We start from the raw sequence: 24,760 nt of genomic DNA, 5'->3' as shown, positions 1-24,760 counted from the left end.
CTGCTGGCAGCGCCGCGGGAGGGAGAACAAGGGTGTTCGATACCCTCATACAATGGCGCAGCAGTCGCCACTAAGCGAGCCGCAAGCTCTGCGCTGTGCACCGCCACACTTAGTGGTGGTGCTGCGGCCACTTCTGCGCCTCTCAGCGTGTCCCGTTCGGCCTCACATCACAAGTCACCGAGCGTTCAATTGAACATTATTGCTTTAGCATTAATAAGAACTGCTTAGGTGTCCTCGGGGGGTTTTCTTTTCTTTTTGCCGTGAAATCAGGGCGATGTGTCGCGTTCACTGCCCCTAAGAATACATTTATTTTCAGCAGGAGTTGTGGTAGGTAAGTGTAAGACGGCATGCGCGTAGTTGACGGTTATACACGTCTGCAGGGATAACGCCAAAGGCTAAGCCGCTCGGGTAGCTCCTGCAATGTGGCTAGAAACGTGCGCACCAAGCCTTCCCGTTCCCCCACAGGGTAGGTACAAATACGCTAGCGCGCTCGCACACATGCACAACACAAACGAGAAATACACGAGGCGACAACAAACAAACAAACAAACAAAACACGAAACAGGCACGCGAAGGCGTCTCCACGCTTCGAGTCCGCCCAGGCGTGTCGAAATACGTGTCCGGGAAAGGCTCTCCGAAGAGAGGGGCGAAAAACAAAACAGGAAAACAAAAACGCATCGCAATGTTATCAACCGGAATAAAGCGCAAGAAAAAGGCGGAAAGAATTCGCAGCGTTGAAAAAAGGCTTAGAGCTGGGCTCCATCCATTCTCACCTTTGGCTCGCAGTGAAGGTGGCAGCAGTATTTGCAGGCTGCGGGAAGAAAACAGGCAGACAGGGTCAACGCCTTTCTAAAGCGTGGTAAAGAAAGCACAGGAAACATAATGAAAAAAGAAAAAAAAAAGAAAGACGTGGCACAACTGGATTCACCGCCCTCTTCGGAGTTATGCGCGTCGTTTGCACTATCTTCTCGAAGGAGGCGGATGCGTCCGCTGTAAGCTTAAAAAGCACGCGACTCTGTGTTCGCTACGTAAGCTACGAAAATTACGATACGCGCTGGGCATTTGTTATCGGTCTGTCGTCATTTAAATCATTACTATATATACATATATATATATATATATATATATATATATATATATATATATATATATATATATATATATATATATATATATATATATATATATATATATATACTTTATGAGTAAATACTAAAACGTCGAATACACGGCACAAAAATAACAAGGGCGAAGGCAAGTCCCTTGCTGATGCGTGAGTAAACATTCTTATTATTGTTCTTTCCGAGTGTTCGGCTAGTCATTCTATTTCTACGCCCCTTTATTGAGTTTTCTCTTTTTCTAGATTTTATATATATATTGTCGGGGGAAAATTTTCGAATGTGTAGCGCATGTTATTTTTGATATATTGTTGAGCGGGAAGGAGCCCCATTGTACCAGTCATAACTCCTGGGAACACGATCCCATTCATCTTCGCACTCTTCTCATTGTAAGGAGCGGAATCAAAGACCGCATCTTCCCGCGCAAAATGGGCTCATTTGTCTTTTACTCAAACCCTCGCCAGCGTTGCGCTGAGGTGCTTCTCAATAGACTGCGAGCGCTTGCCCCCCACTCCACAGAGGGAGATGTGTTCGTTGTCACCAGGGGTACGAAATATTCCCCTGGTAATAACAAATGAAACGAACGTAAGAAAGGGCTAGTAAACTAAAGTTCTTTTGTTTCAATAAAGTATTTCGTTTAATCATTCTTCTTGCCATTATATGTTTGTATTTTTTGTCACAGAATATGATGTGCGCCTGGGTCCGTACACCACGACCCACCGTCATCATCATTACCTGCTCACTCCTCACCAAAGAGGGGTGCGGGGATGTAACGGCGTTATCCCTCACGAGCACCGGGAGCGTAATCTCCAGTATCATTCCGTGCTACAGGGTAATGAGTACAATGGCGGGATAAGAAGCAGGGTGACCTGCAACAAGGGCTCTTTTTTATCTGTCTGCACTGCTTACACTGAGTGCAGATTGGGTGTAGCAATGCCAATGCATATGAAGCGACGGTGGCTGCGCTAGTGTAGCCAGTCGTCCCATTTATCACGGCGCTCCGTACGTTAGTGGAGAGAGAAACGACGAGCCCTTGGGATAGACATCGCATGAAACGCCGACCGCCTCCCTGAGCAAGACGACCACTATCCGTATCCGCATGACGGACAGTGACATATCGTCCAGGATAATGAGAAGCGAAACCACGACGCGTAAGGCGAAATATTCGTGTAGCCGGGTTATCGCGCTAATTAGGAGCGGACTGAGGAGTGCGAACGTGTGTGCGTACGTGTTTACATTTGTACGAACAGGCCCCGTCACCTCCGATAATGTTCTGTGCTCCTACAGATTTGTTAGAAGGAGGGATTAGTGAAAGGGACTGGTACGGGTAGAAACTATGAGAATGTACACAGTCACTTTTTGAATAAGGGAAAGGAAAAATCCAAAGTCAGGTTCACGGTGCGCAGCGTGGCTACGCACCACGACTGAAACAACTGATAGTTACTAAGCGAAACACTCATAACAAGTTGTACTAACAAACACGCTGCGACTATTTCCGCGGGAATGACGCATTTCGAGCGGAAAGATTCGGCCAGCTCGGTTGTCACTGACATAGGTCGTTTTACGCTAAATGCGCGTAGGTTTAGTGACGAAAGGTTTGTGGCACCTTGAGTACTGGGCCATAGCTCCGACTCCAAGCTGCGAAGGCTGCTTTTCTGGTGAACGCGAAATTAGAAAGCTCCCATATGTAGGGGAAATGCAGCTTTCCTGCACGTCACAGTTTGTCCGCGATTGGTCACACAGGTGCCCTTGAGTGTTATGCAGGGCGATTATGCGCAGTTGTAACTGAAAATGAGCGCTGGCTTTCCGTAATGTCACGTTTAGGAGCCACTCCTAACACCCCACACCAAGTTATGGTGATGCTTTTGACGGCGATTTAGGCAAAAATCCTGCAGATTTCTAAGAAATGTCTCTGCAGAAATTGTGTTTAAGCAAAAATTATTTGGTTACGTGCAACGTCGCCTTCGTCGAACGGTTCCGCTAAGCAAGCTTGTTGCGTATGCAGTGTTTCGGCACATATATTACGTATACCGTGCAATTGTAATTAACCCCAGGCTTGTATGGCGCGGTTTATAACGCAGTTGCCGGCGATTGAAGTCCAGATTCGAGCTTGAAACACACGCAGGTATCGCCAAGGATATGGGGACAGGCAAAAAAATAGTAGGGCGTGTTGCAGCGAGGCGATACCGGACGCTGTTATCAAGCAGCGCTGTTGCGAAGCGGGCCACTCACTCAGGTCATTAGGTTCCGACCTTTAGCTCCGGCGGTTGCATACCAATCGTTGAGGTGTTATTTTCACGTCGCTACTGTTGATAACGGTGAATACTCAGAATAGAGCAAGACCGCAATGATAAGACGCCCACTAAAGGTTTTTTTTTAATATTGGTACGTACGTACGTACGTACGTACGTATGTATGTATGTATGTACGTACGTACGTACGTACGTATGTATGTATGTATGTATGTATGTATGTATGTATGTATGTATGTATGTATGTATGTATGTATGTATGTATGTATGTATGTACGTACGTACGTACGTACGTATGTATGTATGTATGTATGTATGTATGTATGTACGCATGTACGTATGTATGTATGTATGTATGTATGTATGTATGTATGTATGTATGTATGTATGTATGTATGTATGTATGTATGTATGTATGTATGTATGTATGTATGTACAATGAAGAACGAATTAAAGGCCACCAGCAGGCGTAATTTGTAAAGCCTTGTGGAGGACACCGAAACGCCTGCTGGTGCGGACTTGGATAGCAGATAGATGCAGAACGTAACAGCAACAAATACGAAAAGGGGAGGAAAACGAAACAAAGAAACACACAATGTCGGGAAGATCAGTCCCGCACAAATTCAGTTTTCAGATGGCTCTGATCAGTGAAAGTTGACAGAAAGTGGTGTAAAGCAGCTCGAACGTAGCCAGAAACTGGCACAAAAGACAAGAATCAACGCGGCGCTGTTCTTTGTGTTTTCATTCGTGGTGTAGCTATACTTTATCGTTTTTTTTTTTAATTTTGGAGTGTGCCAGGACTGGCTCAGATGTCAAGTATAAAATAGCAGCAGCAGTAACAAGCATTTATTGACATGAGGTGGACAGTAGGGCGTGCGTTCAGCCTCCTCGGTCCAGGAGGCCGCCAGCGCGCGGTACTTAAGTTTTTATTCGAAGGGAACGAACTTTATACCCAACTACTCATGCAGGAGTTTACTACAGTCAAACCCCTTTATAGCGAACGGCAATATGCACCGCGATTAGTTCGATATATCCAATAGTTCGATATAGCCGAACCCGCTTATAACGAGCTTATTGTTACGAGTTCGCAATCCGCGGGAGGCCCCCGCTCCCTCCCCAACTCCGCCATCCGCGTATGCAGAAACGAACACAGTACAGTAGCCATTACCATACCAAAATAATCCATTTATTGAAAGTATCAAAGCTACTTTCCGCCTTAACTGCCCACATTGCAAAAAAAAAAAAAAAACGGTGATTTTTGTTTTTACTTTAGTTTTGGCGGCTTCAACTAGCATAGCATTCTCTACACGAAACATTGTTTGCACCAGTTCGAGTCCGCGTCCTCAAAAATCTAAGAAGCATTGGCGGAGCACATCGACTGCCGAAAGCGCTTCATTATAAGCGTCGGACGGATTTCACTCGCGACATCATCGAGAATGTTGGCGAGCTCTTCCCACAGTTCACCGATGCTGCTGTCTTGGTCCGGACTCGCTGACTGGGCGGGTTCCGTCGCGACTCCCGCGCATCGGAAACAGTTACGGAAAGTATTGGGCGTCACGTCGCTCCGTGCGAGGCGCAATGTCTCAGTCACGGCTCTTGCTTCGTGGTCGCGGCCAATCCACATCTCAATCGCCGCTCCGAGATCATGCATTTCGGCGCCCATTCTAGGCGCCCAGAGTTCGATATATCGGATGTGAACTTCGTTATAAGGAATATGTTTCCCATGTATTTCCGTAACTGAATTATTTTTGTTCGATATACAGCATAATTCGCTCTATCCGGGTTCGTTGTAGCCGGGTTTGACTCTGTTAAGCACGCGGTGTGTCCGGGAGACGGTATGTCAATTTATCATGGTGTGTACGTTTTGGTGCCCCGCCTGATAACTGTGCTTTTCCACTTATCAGAGCGGAGAGTGTTGAGGGAAGTTAGGGCAAGACATTGGATTCGGGGTCCTAGGGCAGGGCAGAGGGGATTGTGAGTGCACAGCCCCACCAGAACCCCGCTTCTACAGCAGCACTGGCTAACGTTCATATAAAAGGCGGATTAAAGTCACCTGCGTATTCGCCTCCCTCCAGATAAAGAAATAACCATTTCACAAAGCTCAATCAGCCTGTACGAAATTCAACTACACCACGTGGCGGCGCTTAACAAAGAGTTCGAAATCCACACAGTTTTTTTTTTTTTTTTTACGCTCCTATGATATACGAGGCGCGCCGGTAGTGGTGGGCTCCGTATTAATTTCGGCCAGCTGGAGATCTTTGACGTGTGAAGAAAATCTCGACACACAGGCGTTTTCGCTTTTCGCCTCATTGTAAAAAGCGGCAGCCGCGGCTGGTAGGGGTAGTATGTAGAATTGAGGAATGAAACGGTCATAAAAAGGTTGACTCAAATGCTTTACAGCGCAACAATGGTCTCGTTACTGGTGGACATAACCCGCCGCGGTGACGAAGGGCTTCGCGTCTTGCTGCTGCGCGCTCGATGTCGTAGGTTCGTACTCCTCACCGTATTCCCGAAGTGTGAAATTCCAAATCGCTGGCTTCCGTGATTGTTTAACTACGCGGCAACGCGGCACTCCAGGTGGACCAAATGAACTCGAATCCTGACACTCAGCGTGGCTCACAGCCACAAAGGTGGCCTCGACATGTCGCATAGGGTCTGTATTAATGCCTCTACAGAGTATTGCAGGCACACACTGTGGGTCTGCAATACATCTGTCTCAAAACTGCTCCAAGGGAAGCCACGCAAGTTTTCGAAGAGGGAAAAATGAAACAAACAGTCTTCATTTTCAAGGTTCCTCATTGCGCGCGAGAAAGAAGACAATGCTGAAAACAGCTAGAAAAAATAATTAAAGAACAAAAAAGAGCATGTAGCTGCAACAACAGTACTCCCTCAACCCGAATAGTTTGGCAGAGCAGAGGTAAGCAGAATAGTTAGGGAGGACGGCAGATCACTGAAGAAACCCGGGTGACAGAAACTTGGAACCGTTTCAAGGATATGCGGCCTAACATCACTAGCTAGGCAGACTTAGCCGCTGTGTCTGCCGTTGCGCGGTGCAATGCCAGACTGTCCCGTTATTGTTGTTTTTCCTCAGGTTCACCCCTTGTTTTCGCTGAGCACGTGCCCTTGCCTCCAGCTTGGCGAAATACATACGCGCCTAAGTCATCCATTTCCCTGACATCGACTGAGACCAATATTTTTCTTTTTTTTTTGCAAGAGGGCACATAAACAAGAACACTGCGCCTTTGCTCCCAAAAAGCTTCAAGTGAACGAACCGCAACGCTTCAGATGAAGTAAACTGAAAGACGCTAACTTAAGCGTCTATTTCTCGGAGTCCTTGCCAAAGAAGGCTGTGCATCGTGACTATGGCATTTGACAACTTTCCGAAGCTTATTTTATTTAGTTCAACATACTAAAGGCCCCCCAAGGCCCATGGGGGAGTTGTTACACTCGTTTTATATTTTCGACATCTGGATATGATGAGAAAAAAAAAAGAAAACATTGCGAGGAAACCTATGGACAGAAGAACTAATGTACACAGTGGTACTACTCAATCGACAAAAGAAATCATACACGCACTCAATTCGCAAGGTTTGCAGTCAATCATGCATTAAAATTCTAACTTAGCAAGGAAGGAAGGATGTAGAGGGAAGGCAAGATAGTTAACCTGGCTAGAGCCTAGTTTGCTATCCTGCACGTGGGAAAGGGAAAATAGGCAGAAAAGAGAAAAGAAAGAATGACGAAAAAATCACGCCATATCCACGGAATGAATGATGATAAGTGGGGCGAAGCTCGAGAGGGGGAGATCATCGGTAACCGTAACTCTCCCGTGAAAGTTCGCCCATTACATCAATAAGAAAGACTGTGTGCGTACATTGTACAAATCAACTTTTATTTTCGGAGTCAATGCTCCCAGGCCCAGACCTGGTGAAAGACCCCGCGACATCGAGGACTACCCCGCACCTCCACCACAATTTGTCACGTAGGATGGGACACAACGGTAAAGAAAGAACTTTTATTTAGGGCGAACTTGTGCCCGAACAAGACGAGAGGAAACGAGCAAAGGTCCTTGCGTCTCGTTCGATCTCCGAGAACGACTGCCTGCGTTCGTGGCGTGATCTCTTGCGTGATCTCCCCCTCGCAGTGCACGTGCGCTCGCGCCTCCGTTGGCGAACACAGACAAGCTCGCGCTCCCGGTGCCGAGTTTGCGCTGCCGGTTGCAGCCGTTCTTGCGCGTGCAACGCGGCCCACTTTGCGACATCTCCGAAAGCATGCGGCGGTCGCGTACCACGAGACACAAGGGATGGACAGACCCATGGCTTTAGGAGCTTCGCCCCTAAAAGTTGGAGTAGACACGTATGCCCAGCGCTGACACTGGAGACGTTCATTGACACTGGATTGACACTGGAGACGTTCAGTCTATAGTCTGGTGTTTAAGTTCGTCGCCCGTAGAAAGCGCAAAAGTTCCTTAGTCGCCTTCTGAGCGGATGACAGAGAGGGCCAGTGGCACAGAATCTTCTCCTCCGAAAATGGCCGCCGATAGTCTAGGTTCCTCAGTGCTGACGACAGATTCTTTCTTTCAGGCGAGAAGCGTGGGCACTCGCATAAAACGTGGCGTATCGTCTCCGGCGTGCCGCACGTTTCGCACTCCTCACTTGTCATTCCTATTATATATTAATAAGCATTTGTGAAAGCCACCCCCAGCCAGAGACGGCCGAGAAGAGTGGCGTCAGTCAGACCGTGGGAGGCCTAGTGGAAGGGGGCGTTGCAATTGCGGGTCAAGGGCACCAATGCGTGCACATGTGAACTCGTCTGTTGACCATTGAGTGATTGTTTTTTCACTGACAACTATGCGGAGGGCCCTAGCTGCATCCGTCCTAGACAATGGAATGAGTACAGTCGTCGCTGTTCGATGCGCCAAGCGGGCGGCAGCGCCCGCACTTTCGTTGCCGACAATGCCGCTGTGGCTGGGAAGCCACTGCAGGGTGACATCATGACCCGCCTGGGCAGCACGGTCGTACACCAGTTTTATTTCTGTCAGGAGCTGTTCGTGGGGTCCCCAGCACAGGGCTGACTGTGGTGACTGAAGTGCAGGCTTCGAGTCACAGAAGATAGCCCATCTCCGGCATGAACTTTGCTCGATGGTGTGAAGAGCGCTATGGATGGCCGTAATTTCTGTAGCCGTGGAGGTTGTAGGATTGGCTATCTTGGATGCGCTGGACAGTGACATTCGTGGTATAATAACAGCGCCGGCAGAACCCGACGATGTTACGAGACATACAGTCACCGAACCCATATATACACCGATGGCTCTAACTTAGCAAATTTTCTTACAAAGTATTCAACATAAATGCTGTCGACGGCACCCGCAGGTAGTTTGTTCTACAATGTGATGGCTGATCGAAATAAATGGTACTTATGTGCGTTTACCCAGACGTGAGGTTGTCTGAGAGATTTGTCGGGATTTGGTCTCCAAGAATGCCTGAAGACAGTTTGGAGACGGTCGACTTGGAAAAAAATTTATAGTGGTCGTGGAATAAAAGACACAGAAACATTAATCTAGATCTTATCCTGAAGTGGGCAAGCTGATAATGCAAAAGTTATCATAGCGAATCAATTACACTTTTGTACAACACATCTCCTCCGTTTCCACTGACGTGAAATGTACACGTCCCATCGCGAAGCATATACAACCTGCGCCTAGCGATGCAATATACACCACGAGTTGTGAAAAGGCTACCAAGAGGCAATTGCGTACTTTTGCAATCCGCATTTGGCGTTTTGACTCGGGGCCTGACTAAGCATCTTGAAAGTAAACTTAGGTCAGCTCAAAGAGCCGCGGAACCTACTGCAGTGTATAGGAACAGCTGGAAAACCCTGGTGACGGGATGGATACCGAGGGGCGACACCAAGAAGCGAGTGGAAAAAGAAAACTCAGCGACGTGATGATATCAAATTTCGGGGAAAAAAATTGCTTTGGATGGAGCAGGCCTTGCACAGATTGGGAGTAACTGGAGAGGCCTAGCTTCTGCCTTAAGTTGATTGACACCAATATGTTTACGATGGCTGCAATAGAAGGATTTTTTAACACTGTATACTAGCCGTAAGTTCGTCGTTGCAGGGAAAAATACCAAGAAAATGCAGAGCGCTCATGAGCGCGTGCCTCGCGGCGATCGCCGAGCGTTTCAGCACGTGCAGTGGCTTTAGCAAAAAAAAAAAAAAAAAAGCACGAATCACAACAGCGAGAAAATGTTGAGCGCTCGTGAGCGCGTGCCTCGCGGTGACCACAGAGTCACCGGCTCGCGCAGTGCCTTTATCAAAAAAAAAAAAAAAATGGCCGCGTATCTGCTCCTTTCGTTGCAAATGCCGTCAAAAGACGATAGACTCTATCGGCTTTTGCGAAGTAAATGCCTCCCTTCGCTTTCCTGCTCACCTCTCATGTTGTTCCTCTTGCGTCGCGCTCCTCCCAAGGTAAAGACGCCAAAGGTTTGCTTAAATCACTTTAAATTTCCGCCGTTCCACTGCTCCAAACCGGGTGTCTCGATGCGAACGCTGCCGTACGGCGAAGACGCGCGTTAATCGAGGCGCCCTACTTCAACGCTTTAGAACCGCGTTTCCATACTCCACGTGCGTTGCAAGCAGAACGTGGAACCTATCTAGTGGAACCTTTCGTAACTCTTGCCACTTGATTTCTTCAAATGCCGCCAGAAGCTATATGGCGCGGGCGACAGCAGGCGACGGCGGAGTGATATTTTGTTCTTCAGTTGATGAAGTATTTAATCTCGCCAAAATCAAACATGTACGATTTTTCATAAAGGAACGCTGCAAATATCACTTGTGTATTAATTTTTTGTCTTATATATGCGTAATGTCTTGTTGTTCTTCAACAATATTGACAAGTATGAACATTACAGCGGACTTAGACGGGCACATTTAGCTGTGACTATATAAGACTATTGTGCAGGCATTGTTTTACTTTGGCCGGGTGGCTGAATCCAGTCACAGACAGACAGACGGACAGACAGACAGACATACAGACAGACCAAAATTTCTGGGTTTAAGTAGCCCAAGAAAGACTATCGTCTTTAAAAAAAACTCCAGCGCCGTCGTTAAGCGCTACCGCGCATGTTATGCTTGGCATGAGGACACGACGATATCGATGCATATGACGATTACTACTGTTAGCACAGGGCAAAGCAACGACGTAACTTGTAAATAAACAATTTCCAACGTGCACAAATGCGTGGTGATGTGTCCTTCAGCGCTCACGTATAAAAAAATCCTGCAGCTTCGGTATGGTTCAAGCCTTCAGCGACTTAGTGCAAGCTTCGCCACTTTAACTGTTCGAAATCTACGATGCTGAGGATGAATTTTCATCCACCACTCGCCGCGAAGAAGACGACAACCTCTTCGATGCATATGACGACGATTACTAGCACCGCAACTTTGCAAAAAAAAAAAAAAAAATACAGTGACACTGAAACTTAACAACTTCGCCACTCAAGTATTGCGCGTGAGTGCAAGCTTCCCTGAATCGTTTAGCCAGAAGTTTGTAATATACATACGAACTCCCAGAGTTTTATAATAAAACAGCGGCTCGTTCCCCGATTTTCTCATAATCTTGGAACGTGTGCGCTACGAGTCAGCACCAGTCGCGAGCAATGCAGAAGCGCATTAAAACAGCAAGTGCAGGTAACCTACCTACGCAAGGCTGTAACTCGTGTTCGCCTGTTTTCAATCCCGTATGGTAATGCTAATTAGTTTTCATAATGTTATAGCTACCAACCAAGTAATATATTAGAGGGGGGAGGTTGTCATCCGGTCTGAGGGTATACCCGTCCTTCCAATTTTCTCATTTTTTAAAATTTATTAGGTTGGTATACTTGCTAAGTCGGAAACTACTTCATCCGAGATGTTGCTACATTTTAGCGTCTGCCTAACCGATGTGCAAGAAAAATAAAAAAAGGGGGAGGGGTGTTGAGGACAGGTTTGTTTTGCGTGAGCTATAGTGTTAAAAGTAACATTCGAGTCTTCTTAAAAAAGCTACTCACATTTAGCCCCTCTAGGTAACATTTAAATATTGCGACAAACCCCAACTTCCTCATTGCAGGAGCCGCACAGTGCCGTTCAGGTCCATCTGATCGATGTGCGTCGTTTTCGATATGGTAACCACTACGTACCTGCCACACTAATGCAGTTCCATATTACGCCGCGCTTCATGCAACATATGAACATGAATAAGCAAGATCTCCGCTGCCACGTTAGATTAAATGACTCGGTGCGCTGAGCTCGAAAGAACCTAGTTATGAGGCAGCAAGGCACATCTTTGAATCTGGAAGACCTTTTCGGGTACTCAGTAGCTGCAAAGCAGCCCTCGCGCACACGTCTCCCGTCAAATATACTTGGCCTGGAAGTAGATCAGCGCCCTCGGCACTGCCACCAGAAATGGCCCCTGCGCAGACGGTTCGGCGATATACCTGTCATAAATGCGAGACGGCTTCCCTGCAGAGCTCGCGCGCGACGTACGCTGCCAAGGCTTCTTCAGTGGCGCGCTCTACCCTTGCCCGGCAGCGGCTCCGAGTGGGCACAGCTGCTCGACCTCTTCACGCCACCGGAGAGTGCGCCCTGACGCGAGCGGTAGCAGCGGCAGCCACCAGGAGCAACCCCAGAATAGGTGCGCCACGCGGCACTGGTGCGCCACCACCCCGCAGCCTATTTTCTGATCTGCCGCGGGCCCAACACGTAAGTATACGCGCCGCTGTGGTGAACTACGGGGGGCCCACTGTGTCGCTTGAACGAAGCAACTCTCTTTCCCACGCACAGACACTACCACACTGTTGAATTCAGAGCGAAGTTCCCGGATATTTGCAGGTACCCTAAACGTTGAGCGTTGCCATGCCCGCGGAAACTCGACTCGTGCGCCAAGGTACAGCTTTGCGACTGCTGTTTGCCTAGGTGCGCACAAAAACAGGTAGTAGAAATAATAGTAATAATAATAATTACGATTAGGATAAGGAAAAACTTTATTTGCACCTGCAAAACGACGGTTTTTAATTAAGCACTACAATAAATATTGTTCGCTCTGTCATTTCCTCGAGTAGGCCTGACGCGTCAACGTTGTTGCTCGCGGACATCGCTAGCGCCATTAACGAATGTTCTTTCTTTCTCACTATGCGTCATGCGTATGTAGCTCCATTTGACAATTATGCGATTTGCCTGTATTTTTTTCTTATTTTTTGTCCCGTCTGTGCTGTATTGCCAAAGAAAAAATAACGCATATGCAAAAGCTTCGTAGGCGTTGCAAGCGTGCAGCGGCGGCGGATTTTCGATTTCAAGAAATTTGTTCTGGTCATTCACGTTTTTCTTAAGCGCACTACATGACTATCTTGCGTGCAATTTCGTCTAGCGAATCCCAGAAATCATCACTTATTCGCCTGGTTTCGTTTCCGTGGGGTTATCCGACAGATTGGATCCCATGCAACTGTGGCCAATGGTCTCTTTGACTGGGAAGGCGGTGAATACTATTGGTTGCTGGCGTTGTACCTACAAAAACATACGCAATTTATAATACCGGTTAAATAATCAATTTGAAACCATCTGCAGCGAACCTTAAAGTGAACCATGTTGTTTTTCTTTATCGACTCTTTATTAAATGGCACGGTATGATATACTGGCATGACACAAGCACTTAGCAAGAAACGCGCCGCTGCATTGAATATACTGAACTGGGAAAAATAGACTGAATTGGGAAGAAATTCTAGACAAGCCATCGAAGTCTGACGTAGCATTCCCTTGTTCGCCGTGAATAAATTCTGCAAGGTCATGAAAAACTGATACACTAAGGTTCCATCGGCCACATAACCACACTGCGATTCAGGTTTTCGCTTGTTCAAAAGAGCAGGAGGAAGAACTTTTTATTGAGAGAAAAGGCCCTGGGGCTGGTTTGGAGCGCGGAGTGGATGGGGTGGGAGGGAGGTTCTGAGGTGTCTTGAATACAACAGAACTGGGTATGTGTCCTCGAGATGGTAGGTTAGCCCAACGGGTTGGCGTAGGAAGCAGACTCGCAGGCTGCAAGACCGCTATTGACGGGAAATGAAGCAGTGGGTGTGGGATGTCTACTGGGGGTTCATGTGCCGTTTATAGGGGTCATGAACGTGCGGTAGCGTGTGACTTTGGGGCCGAACCAGGTGAGGTGAGAAGAGATCGGCTTCGGCGGCACTGAGGTGATGCGGCACTTATGTGTCGACAGAGAGGGCGTACCATCATCTGAAAGTTTCAGGGACAAAGCTGGCGCTGGCGATGTGTTTATCGGTAAACACTTCAGCAGATCGGAGCAGTTCAGGAGGAGACGCGGGGAAGCCGGAAGGAGTGAGGTTTTAGAGGTGAGTTTTCTCGGTTTTTTTTTTTTTTTTGTGCCAGGTGATTTGCACCGCGCGCGATGAAGAGGCCGCGAAGAAGTGTTGTCACGAAGGGGGAAACAACGGAGATGCGTAACCCTGAACTACCCTGCGCGGCCGTGTGAGCTGCCTGATTCCCCGTTGAGGACAACGTTGGTTGAGGACTCCTCATGGTTAGACGATCAGTCGATGCGAATGTTAGTGTTGTTGCGGCTGGAGGTAATTATCTGATGAAGTGTTTTGTGACCGACCAAGTGGGTAGGTGACGGTCGTCTTTGCACAGCTTCGAAGCAATCCGTCAGGATAGGAATTGGGAGTTGGATAGTCGACGTGAACTTACACGTGAAAAGTTGAGCATGTAGATAACGAATAGTTCAGCTTGGAGAGTAGCAGCACGTCGTATATGGAGGGTGTAAGAGCCATGAATAGGTGGAAAGTCGTTAGGAATAGAGAGAGAGAGAGAGAGAGAGAGAGAGAGAGAGAGAGAGAACATTTATTTGCCCTTTTGGATTAGTCCGCCTTATTCCAGCCACTGTATTTCCTCATTGGTGGGTTTTCCAGGGGCCTTGCCAGGCTATCTGGATGCATATGGTCTTCTGGGCAAAACCTGCCATCGATAGAGGTCCACGCCGTGCCGGTGATGGGTGGGTTAACGCTAGCGTCAGTAGAGATCGATTTATTGGGCTCGCTTGGTCTTGGTGAAGGCGGCCATTCGATATGTGCGTGTTAATCTAGCTTCGCAAGGAATTACGTGGGAAATGGGGGAATGACCAATCGGCGGTGCGTTAGGGGTAAGGTAGTGAGAATTGCCAGGGAGTGTTGAGGTTGTACGTGCAGCGTCCCAGAGGATGAACTCAAACCAGAATATTCATTCCCGCACACGCAGGAGCGCAGTCCGCCTCCACTGAGATCATTGAAGTGTGTAAATATACTTGCACAAAGTCTCTCTCTTTGGACAACTTGTCCTGATGACTGCCCCGGTGCACCACGCAACTAGCGTCGCAACGGCACACAAGGACACCTAACGTCGCGCGCAATATCCACGACGCGAAGCTTCCACGCCTCCAAGCCAGCTTTACGCAAGTCGCCGCTGCAGTGAGTGCGCGAAGCCAGTGTCTTCATGAGCCCGCACCATGCGTGTTAATCACAACACTGGAGGTGTCTGCCTAAGTGCATGCAGAAACGCGTCTTAATCACTCCAAGCAAAACGCGCCTCAAGGCTTCAGACGGCCGCTTTCCTTGCGTCGTTAGCATTTGCGGCCGAGTCTCACTGTCGGGAGTTGGAAAGCCGGGTAAGTTGGTTCCGGCTCATCATGAATGTATACAGCCTAGTGTATACGGCGCAGGGAAGCGAGGACGTGGCGAAAAACAGCAAGCCAAGCGCTGTGGTTCTTCGTACTGCCCTCTGTTTCAAAACGTTGTTCAATTTTGCTGCACACGTATACGGGTTCATACACATACGTGTACATGCACACAAACATTCTTTGAAAAGAATATATTCGTTTCAAAGAAGGTTTCAAACTACCTTCTTTTCAAACAACCAAAGACAGAGGTTTCATGGGCTGAGTCTCAAGTTATTGTGCTTTGTGGAGGAGAAGGAAGAATATGAGGAGGAGAGTGAAAGGGGTAGGAGGCCACCCAGGTGCAATGCCCCGCTTGCTACCCTGCACTGGGGGGTGTTGAGGACTGCACAGGAGACGCCTGGGCACTCACAATCCTCTTGTCGGGCACTTCAGTTGTTGACATTATAAGTCGGTATTGTCAGGGAAGCGGAGTAGAGCTCCTGTCGCATTCTGCGACAGAGATGGTCAGGGCCAATGTCCTAAGATAGCCTCCGCCGCGAAAGATCCATCGTCGGATCGGCTGATCTTGGTGTAGGACGTACGTATATCAATAGAATATTGAGAGCACCGAGATGGCGTATGCTCTATGGACTTAAGCACTGAAGGCTTCGCTGCGGGCGCTGCTAACCATACTGTTTAACGTTCGCTATAGTTTAATAGCAAAGAGTTAAGGCGGTGCCGCCATGCAATCTCCCACTAGGAATAATAACAAACAACGGGTGGAGCTATTTTGACTACAAACGATAAACCTGCATACGCGGGAGTCTGAACGCGTTGTTATAGTTAGAGACTTCGATTTGCTCACTCTAAATTTCCTTCTAAGCATGATTCGAGCTCGTACGGTACTCAGCAGGGTCTGTGTTGGCATGTTGAGTAGCGAAAGTGTTGCTTAGTAGAATGCCACCAGGATCTACGAGTGGCTACGTCCGGGCGTAGTGGAGACATTACGCCTGTTGCCGGCGATCATTAAAGTCTCTTTCACTTCACTGGGACGGACATATACGGACAAAGAAAAGTTGATCAGGCTTATCCCAAACTTAATCGCAAGTAACCCCGGTTCAGTAATGCTGTGGCAGTGTTAGCCATCTACAAACATCTAAGATGGCCGCTTTCGCGCTCCGATGCGAATTGTGTGCCGAAGAACGTCGCAGTGCTGTTTTTCACGCTCCACAAAATTCAATTATACCGCTGCAACTGTCCTGCCAGCATTAGACAGTAAAGTTTTCTCATTTTGCTCCTATCAACGCAAGGCCTCCGTACCTCGAAATGTAAAACCCCGACATCGTACGATCGTCCACACGCTTAGCTGGAGCATAAGATTCGACTTTAGCGTAGAACATCTCAAACATTTTGCTAAAAACTGCTCAAAGGGACATGGAGGACTTCAGGGCCCCGTTGAATTTCAGAGAAATGCGGGTGTTGGGACTAAATTACTTTACGCTGAGGCAGGAGGAGACAATAAATGAGTAAAGCGCTGCTCCAGCTATGAAGGTGGACGATTGTACTTTACAAGGCGCTTAGCCAACCCCTTGCGCGTCCTTAAAAAAAAATACTTCAAATATTACGGCTTAAGTCCGTTCTACATGGGGCGAATTTCGCCTGCGAATCCTCAGTTGCGGCGGCGCCCGTGCGGCAAAACAATTTGTTTTCCTATTTTCACTGCTGCGACATATTGCCAAATGCTAAGCGGCGTTCACAAGAGAAGTTCGACTATTCCAAACATTTGGAAATTCGCCACAGCAACGATAATATATCGTTTTGGTTCACGAGCGGCGCCGCAGCTGCGAATTCGCAAGCGAAATTAGAACGGGCTTCATGTAGAACGGGCTTCACAACGAATGCGCGTGACGCCAGCGTAATCGCGTCATAGCACCGCGTGGTGTACAAAGCATCGCACCTCTGCAGGAGGCTCCCTGGTCCCTGAGCGGCTGCTGGCAGAGGTCGCAACGTTGGGTCTTGCGGAACTGCTTGCTCCGGAAGGCGTGCCGAGGTTCCACGCCCACGTCCCCGCCGCGTACCTACGGCGAGAGAAGAGGCGACGAGCACGATCAGGAACACGACCGGACGCACGAGTCGGCGATATCCATTCAGTGCGACTCTTCCGCAATCTGTGTGCAACTTTTGCTCGTGGTGTGAATGGCTTAGCGCGCCGTCACGACCCTTAGATATGGCAGTGCGCGCGTCCAATTTCAAGTACCCCCCTCCCCTCTCCTCTTCCCCACTGCAACACTTCTTTCAACTTTACCCGACATCTGAAACGATTCTACAGCGCGGTCGATAAACGTGTACAGTACTTAGCTTAGCTCGCCACGGATTAGCCCAGCCAAATGTTACTCTTTTACGCACGTCACAAAGTTTAGAAACGGCCTCAAAAGTTAAGGGAGAAAGTTGGGCTAGTTGGTTAGTCCTTGAATACATCTCACTAGCGAAAAAAAAAAAAAAAAGGACGAGGACGAAGAAAGAAGCACACAGGACGCTCGCTAGACTTCAACCGAAAATTTTACCTCGCACACAAGAAACATATAACAAAAAATGTTTTTTTTTTTTGCTTTTCTGGTCTCCATCAAAGTCCGGGTATTGTTTGCGCGCTTGAGTGACGCCAATCAAGCACTATCGCCGCTAAATCCGACTTTCTTTCAGTTGCAGCGACAAACGAATTCGATAGCCACAACAACAACAAAAACGCCACAGCAAAAGCAAATCGGCGCAACTGCAAAGCCATTTTAAGTCCAGGGAATGCGGACAATACGACGTCTGCGTGAGTGTGTAGTCGCACTAAAGCAGTCACGTCGAGCGTGGCATGGCGTGCAGGCGTGTTGGGCGACGTTGAGGGGGTGTGTTTGCTTGGAGGCCCTTCATGATTACTAGTTATTTCGTAGTCTGGTCGGTGGTATAGTTGTCGCGTTATTCGGCAGTATTGCGTAACGTCTGCGTATCTGAGGATGGTTGCAAGCCCCGCTCAAACTCATATTTCGGTGCTGGTGGGAGAGTTTCCGGGGCAGGACAGCGCCGCTTGGTTACTGCGAAGAGTAGGCTGGGTCCACGGGATTATGACGCGTTTCTAAAATTCTGCAGGGGTCTTTGGAGGAGGACCCAAAGCAAGCTTGCTTTGAAATTTTGACTGCTTTGGTGCGCTCGGCAGGGCGCTGGTGAGCCGGTGATAATTACCTCCATCCTTTTCTGGAAGAGGGAGAGACCTGTATTATAAACACAAAACCGTGTTATAAAGACATGTGAGCAGATCCGAACAGGCCCATCGAGGAACTCGGGTGTCAGTAATACGTGACCGGCACCGGAAGGACGTTCCCCAAACAATCTATTTTTGCGCGTCGTCCTATGAGAGACGTATAATTTATACTTCCGCCATCGGCTCGGCCATAGCAGCCCCCCTTCCTGCTATTAAACAATTTAACACCGCTTCACAACGCAGAAGCAAGACGCTACCTGATAGATCAGCTTCGCCTGATAGGAAAGGGCTGTCGACGCGGCCCGAGCTCAAGGCATCCTGGAATGAAGACACCTCTCTGAAGCATTTCCTTGATTTAATGAAAGTTTATTCTCTCTCTCTCTCTCTCTCTCTCTCTCTCTCTCTCTCTCTCTCTCTCTCTCTCTCTCTCTCTCTCTCTCTCTCTCTGTCCCAAAAGGCTGCAAAGGCCCCTTTTTTTTGTCTTCTGAAGTGTTCACACTTGTGCTAACGATTGCCGTGACTTTGCAGCGTGAAGCACCCTGCGTTCGCCCATTGTGGAGTTTTGTCTCATTTATTTCACACTTACTCTAGTCCGTGTTATGCCGTCGTGAATTCATTGCCATCCTTTCTTTCTCTATCATCTCTTCTTCCACGTGCATAGGCAGCCAAACGGACGCTTCTCTGGTTAACCTCCCTGCATTTTTTCGTAAATGACCCCGTCTTTCCTAAACTTTTTCTGGATCACTTATGCTGAGAAACTGGGCTGGCGCCTGGTACTCGGCCAAAACTCAAGCCGAAACAAATCACCCGACACCACCCCACCTCTGGCTTTGCGCGCCATACCAATCAATTTTTAAAGTCAGTTTCGTACTCAGCTCGATTCGCAAAGGTGACAAGAGAAGCTCATTTGTGGCTCCCATACAACGCCTCGCATTGTTGCACTGTGATTATATACGCCGTCGTATTATCTCTGAAAGCAGGTATTGAAACACGCGAACGTGTGCGAGGTTTCACGCACCAGCGCACGAGGGCAGAGTCGATGCTGGCCCACCGGAAAGAATGCGTAAGGCCCAGAAGAAGAGAATGGCCAGACGGACAAGAAAAATGGCTATAGCGACAGGGTGCTCATGAGATCAGGCAAACGAGGCGCTAGTCTTGACGGGAAGAGGCAATTCATTTCACGGATAAAAGAGAGGAGGGGGAGAGAAAGGGTTACGAAGGCAGTCGCGGTCAGGCGCTGCGCGCACGCGGAGACCAGCGTGCATGCTAATCAAGTGTGCAGCGGAAGCCACACGCGCTTCAAGGGGAGCCCGTACGCTGGCAGCCCGCTCCGCTCGTTTGTAATAGTAGAAGGCGGAGGATGGAACCGATCGCCGCCAAGGTCCCCCTCCTTTGGGCAGCCTTCGCAGCCTCGAAGAGGCCACGAGCGGCCTTCCAGAAACAACGCGATTCACACCAACGACGACCACACGCCTCGCACTTGGCGAGGCGCGTTCGGGCCCGGGGACAAGGCTTTCTGTAAGGGAGATGGCGGCTGGTATACGGCACAGCTGCCAATATTGAAGGCAGGCAGGGAGAATGATAGAAGATAGACGTGTTTGGCGATCTGCGGCTTCTTTCACTAGCAGGAAAGCGTGATTAGCAAAAAAAAGAAAAACGTGTTTCACGTCCGCTGCTTTATATTTACCTCCTCTCCACATCCTAAAACTTATACCCAACAGAAGAAGTATGAGACGAAAGAAACGGGTCCCCGCATTAAATGTGCGCCAATCATGACCTCAACGAGGCTAAGCGGACGATATTTTGTGCAACGCTTTCTTGACGCCGAGTATCGCACGCGACCGCAAATTGTTTTCTACATTTAAAAAAAAATGAAATCTACCATTGTCTCCGTGCCAAGGGCAACGGGAACCGCATTTTCTTGGTTTCTCTTCAGTGTTCTCCTCAATTGCTCTTAAATAAAACAGATAGCTGAAAACGACCCGTCACAAGTGGAATAATCAGTTATAGATAGAAACAATGCACTTTTTAGTAGTTACCCTTACGGAATTTCCATCAATGGGTTATGTTAGTAACACAAACCTATCATCATCATAGTAGTCACTATCGTTTCCCTAGATCATCGTCAGCCACTGGTTGCCCACAGTGGGATGGAGGCGCCTTCTGATGACTTTAATTGCGTCGGCTTCCATGTTTTGCGATTTCAACATCAGCGAAATCTTCTGCTCCCAAAAACTTCCATCCATCCTGCTACTACATCCACCCTGTTACCCATCCACCTACTTGCATCTATCCTGTTGCTCATACATCCATCCTGTTATTCATGCGGTCCAACAACACTTCTTTCATTCTCGTAATCTTAGCTATAGAGTCCCTTTCCGCGCATTTGCTGGCTGCAGCCAACGTGCTGTCTTTTTACCAGCATGGCATGATAAGTGCGATACCCTAGCCTAAGCGCGTTATAGCTCCACAAAGCGCAGCAGCATAGACCTACGGTGGAAATATATAGGTTAATGAAATAGCGGGATCAGACGGTCCCCACCAGTGTACCCAATCAATTTGCCCGTGCGGGCGCACGTACACTCCCTCAATACGAACAAATACCGGCACAATTCAGTGTGGCGCGCCCAGCCAACTTCCGTCTCGAAGCTAGAAACGTTTCGCTACGCTTAACGATCAGGCTCACAAAAGAAGCATACATGGGTTGGTTCTAAGACGACAAGTCATTTGGCCACGCACATGTATACCGCGCACATATGCACGGAGATCAGCCGAGCCGACCGGCGTGTTTTAAACGTTCATCTGATAATTGCAAGTCCATCTGCATAATGGACAATGGGGCTTAATTGCGCGGGCAGTGATGCTTGTACACAAGGCTATTCGAGTTTAAACGCCTCGCTTACAACGGCAGCGTGGTGAATGCTCAGTCTACCGCTCAGACAAGCCGCCGCTGACCAACGGACGCAATCAAGGTGAATGCGAAGGAGGAGCGCGTATAAGGGAGACAGGAGGGGAGCGGGTACTTAATCGGCCCGCGGTAAATCGAGCTCAGCGAGAACAATCAGACTGTCGACTGGCTCGGGACGTGTGGGGTCGATCTCAGCCGCCTCTCGGGTTACGCAACATCCTAGCGCGCGCGCGCAGATTAGAATAATTAAGTGCCGAGTCGTAATGAGGCGACCGGATTGGATGAAAAGAGAGAACCGACGCCAGTGGTCCCCCGCTGCCGTGTTCGCCGCCGGGTGGGTGGTCCGCGCCGAAGGCCGCGTCGCGGCGCCGGGTTGTGCCAACATCGCGCACGTTGGAGATATATATAAAAGCGCGTGCACATGTGCCACGAATATAGCCGGGTGTGATGGGCGTGCATATCGTATGCGGCCTCGTGTGCGCCGGTCCTTGCGTTCTGTGACTCTGCACGAACGACAGCGCTTCTTTTAAGCGTATGTCCTGTTCGCAATGCTGCTGACTTGCAAGATCGACTCAGGGCCGACATCAATAGTGTTATCTCGAATCAGTGATGTCCACAACTTAGGCGGCGAAGAAACAAGCATTAGGTCTCTCTCTCTCTCTCTCTCTCTCTCTCTCTCTCTCTCTCTCTCTCTCTCTCTCTCTCTCTCTCTCTCTCTGTCACACACACATAGGCACACACGCACATACATTATCGATCTTTCGCAATTCAAACCCTCGACACTGCTTCCTACAATTATTGGAGAGGCCGCACGTTTTGTTACACGGAGCTAATGCGCGCACGTATGCGACTAAGTTTGCCGGAATATTTGTCACAAAGTCTGCAGGGTCAGAGCAACTCGCTCGCGCTTACCCAAAGTTGGAACAAAGAGTAAAACGCGGGACTGCGTTCGCGGAAAACGCGTACAAATTCGTGAGACCTGCCCGCACGCATATACGCGCAGCGCCAAAGAAAACCGCGGGTGGGCCGCGGCGGAGAGATTTCTCACCGCGGGACGCAAGATCACGCCAGCGGCGCGGCCGAGGCCGCGGTGTGAGTGCATAAAATAATGGCGGTCACGCTTTCCCGCTTGCGCAACATCCGACGTCCATTCACCACCGAGTGCGCGGCCGCAGGCTGCGAATGCGGCCAAGACCCGATGCTCCCCGTATACCTACTACTGGCCTGTTCAACCGTCTCTTTCACTTTTTCGTTACCCGCCAAGCAAGCGGCTATTAAGGATACACTTGCGCCTCTAAACCCGAGCCCTTTTGAGGGGCGCGTTTCAGTTGCTCGTTTCTTTTTTTTTTTTTTTTTTTGATGGTTTAGGTTTCAGGGCTGTATTAATCTCTAAGCGACGGCACGAGCTTCACTCATTCCGCCGCGGGCGCTCATGCAGCCGCCACTTTGCGCCACGGGGAAGCAACAAAATACGACCGAGCGAGGTGGTGTTAGGGCGGCATTACTTTAAGGCTTAGGCTAGTTTCTCCAATCTGCGTTGATGAGGCGCTGGTTGATACGTTTATGAAGAGAACAAGCCCAGGCCCGCTGATTAATTGCGAGAAATTACGCAGCTGTGATTACGCACCTGGACTGCTTGTTTGGCCGGAATGATAATCGTCGACGGGCAAAACGGTCCAGTGTTTGCCGTGCGAATAAGAAGAAAAAGAGAAACAAACTTGCAGCCGAGATTAGTGCGCATACTCTACTAGCACTGTTCCACCCCAAGCCGCGCTGCCACGTACGACGTCAAATTTCTTTCTTAGTTTCTTCCTCCAGTTCCAGTTTTTCTTCTGTTGCTGCTTCTAATTGTCGCCCGGGTCTAGTACTTTGATCGCTACCGGTGAATCTTCATAATTTTTAGTCATTGTTTTCGGTATTCTCGTTATTTATGAGGTCCTTACAAAATTTCGCTGACTGCTTTCATTCGTTCCTAAAATTTTATATTCGCCGTTCTAATTCAGCGGCCACATTTTTCGGTGAATAAGCAGTCTATCATACATGCTGCTGTTCACGGCAACTATTTGGTACTTTGACACAACTTTTCTTCCCACTTTTTTCACAAAAAAACCTATGGACGCTGAAAAAATTCACTGAATTTCCACACTCATCGTGCCAAGAAGTCGGCAACGAGAGCTACCGTATTTACCCGATTGTAGGTCGACCCCTTTCTTCAAATTCGAAAATCTGAAGTTGGAGGGTCGACCTACAATCGAAACTGAAACTTGTACCGCCGGCGATGGCAAGCCAAACGAGAAATCGAGGATGCAACGGCGTAGTCGTAACTGTACGTATGCTTTCCAACTTTACATATTGCGTATAGATCGGAACACTTGTTCGCAGTACTGTTTTTTTTTTTTTTCCTGCTCTTACTGGGCTCACAGTAATACATGTGGAATCTTCCGCTGGCCGTTTCGGGGCGCTCTCACGAGCAGCGTCGTACCGAACACGATGCTGCTCGTGACAGTGCCCCAGAGCAGCCCGAAACTATTAACTGAAAATTCCAACGGCAAGAGTGCGCGCAGCTCTCGTAGCAGCCCCTTGTAAACATGTCGGCGGTTATCATGCGCGCGGTACTCATGGTGGTACTAGAGTGTAGGCAGCTCTCACAGCGGCGTTCGAGAAGGTGCAGACGTCACGTCAGGTGACCAACAGCAACTTAGCGAAATTTGAAATTGGCGCGACAGCTGCGGAGACGCCAGTTCAGTTCAGTAAAACTTTATTGAGGTTGGGGAAGGGATTAAAGGGAGAAACTTGGGTGGAGTCCTCTTTCCAGGGCCCCAGAAGCTTGTGCCATATTGACAGCTCTAGAGAGGCTAGAATGCGGGGATAGAACATTCCACTACGTGAAAGCATTCCTGTCCGACAGAACGGCTACCATTTGCTTTGGAGACACAAAGTCAGATCCCTTTGGAATGCCCAACAAGGGCACAACACAGGGATCTACCATCTCACCGCTTCTCTTTAACATCATTATGGTAGAGATAGCAAAAAGAATCTCCGAATACGACCAACTAGAGGCCGCAATTTACGCGAACGATATTACCCTACGGACAAAAAAAAAGGCAACAGAGATAAAAAAATTAAACGCTGCAAAACGCGATCAATGAAATCAACCAACTTATGGCCAACAACGGGTTGCAGTGCGACCCAGAAAAATTAAGAGACGTCACGGAGAAAGGGCACGTGATTTTGAAATGTGGCCAACACTATTGCTTGTCACCGCGTGCAACACAGGCGCAATTGTCCTCGTGTCACTGCACAGACACACGCACTAAAGCAGGGACCTCGGCCTCGAGAAACGCGTAACGCAATTGCTGCACTTAAGGAAATCTTTTGAGAACTGCAGAGCGAACAGTGGAGGCCATGCCCCCTGCCGTGCACGCCTGCCACCTGCTGAGCTGTCAAGGAAGTGAGCAAGCCAGCAGAGAAGCCGGTGTTCCCACCCCGTTGTGCGCAGCTAGCTCCTCCATTACAAACCGATCCCCTGCACGTTTGGGTGTCATGCATCCATGGGTA

The 24,760-nt window shown here is 48.7% G+C and overlaps 1 protein-coding gene across 11 annotated transcripts in view; it reads right to left on the bottom strand.

The window, feature by feature from the left end:
- LOC144169428 (tensin-3-like) overlaps positions 1–24,760 on the bottom strand; it is a 292,831-nt gene that overhangs the window by 129,124 nt on the left and 138,947 nt on the right. For all 11 annotated transcript variants that reach the window (XM_077698569.1, XM_077698567.1, XM_077698574.1 and 8 more), the window contains 2 exons: positions 17,005–17,125; positions 774–811 (listed from right to left, as the gene is read on the bottom strand). In XM_077698569.1, the coding sequence (XP_077554695.1) occupies positions 774–811; positions 17,005–17,125 (159 nt within the window). The remainder of the gene's footprint in view (positions 1–773; positions 812–17,004; positions 17,126–24,760) is intronic.

The sequence above is a fragment of the Haemaphysalis longicornis genome, unplaced genomic scaffold, assembly GCF_048455015.1.
Source record: "Haemaphysalis longicornis isolate Haplotype H1 unplaced genomic scaffold, Haemaphysalis longicornis Haplotype H1 scaffold_2, whole genome shotgun sequence".
NCBI lineage: Eukaryota > Metazoa > Arthropoda > Arachnida > Ixodida > Ixodidae > Haemaphysalis > Haemaphysalis longicornis.
The sequence above is the reverse complement of the archived record's forward strand: the minus strand, read 5'-3'. Positions and strand labels throughout refer to the sequence as shown.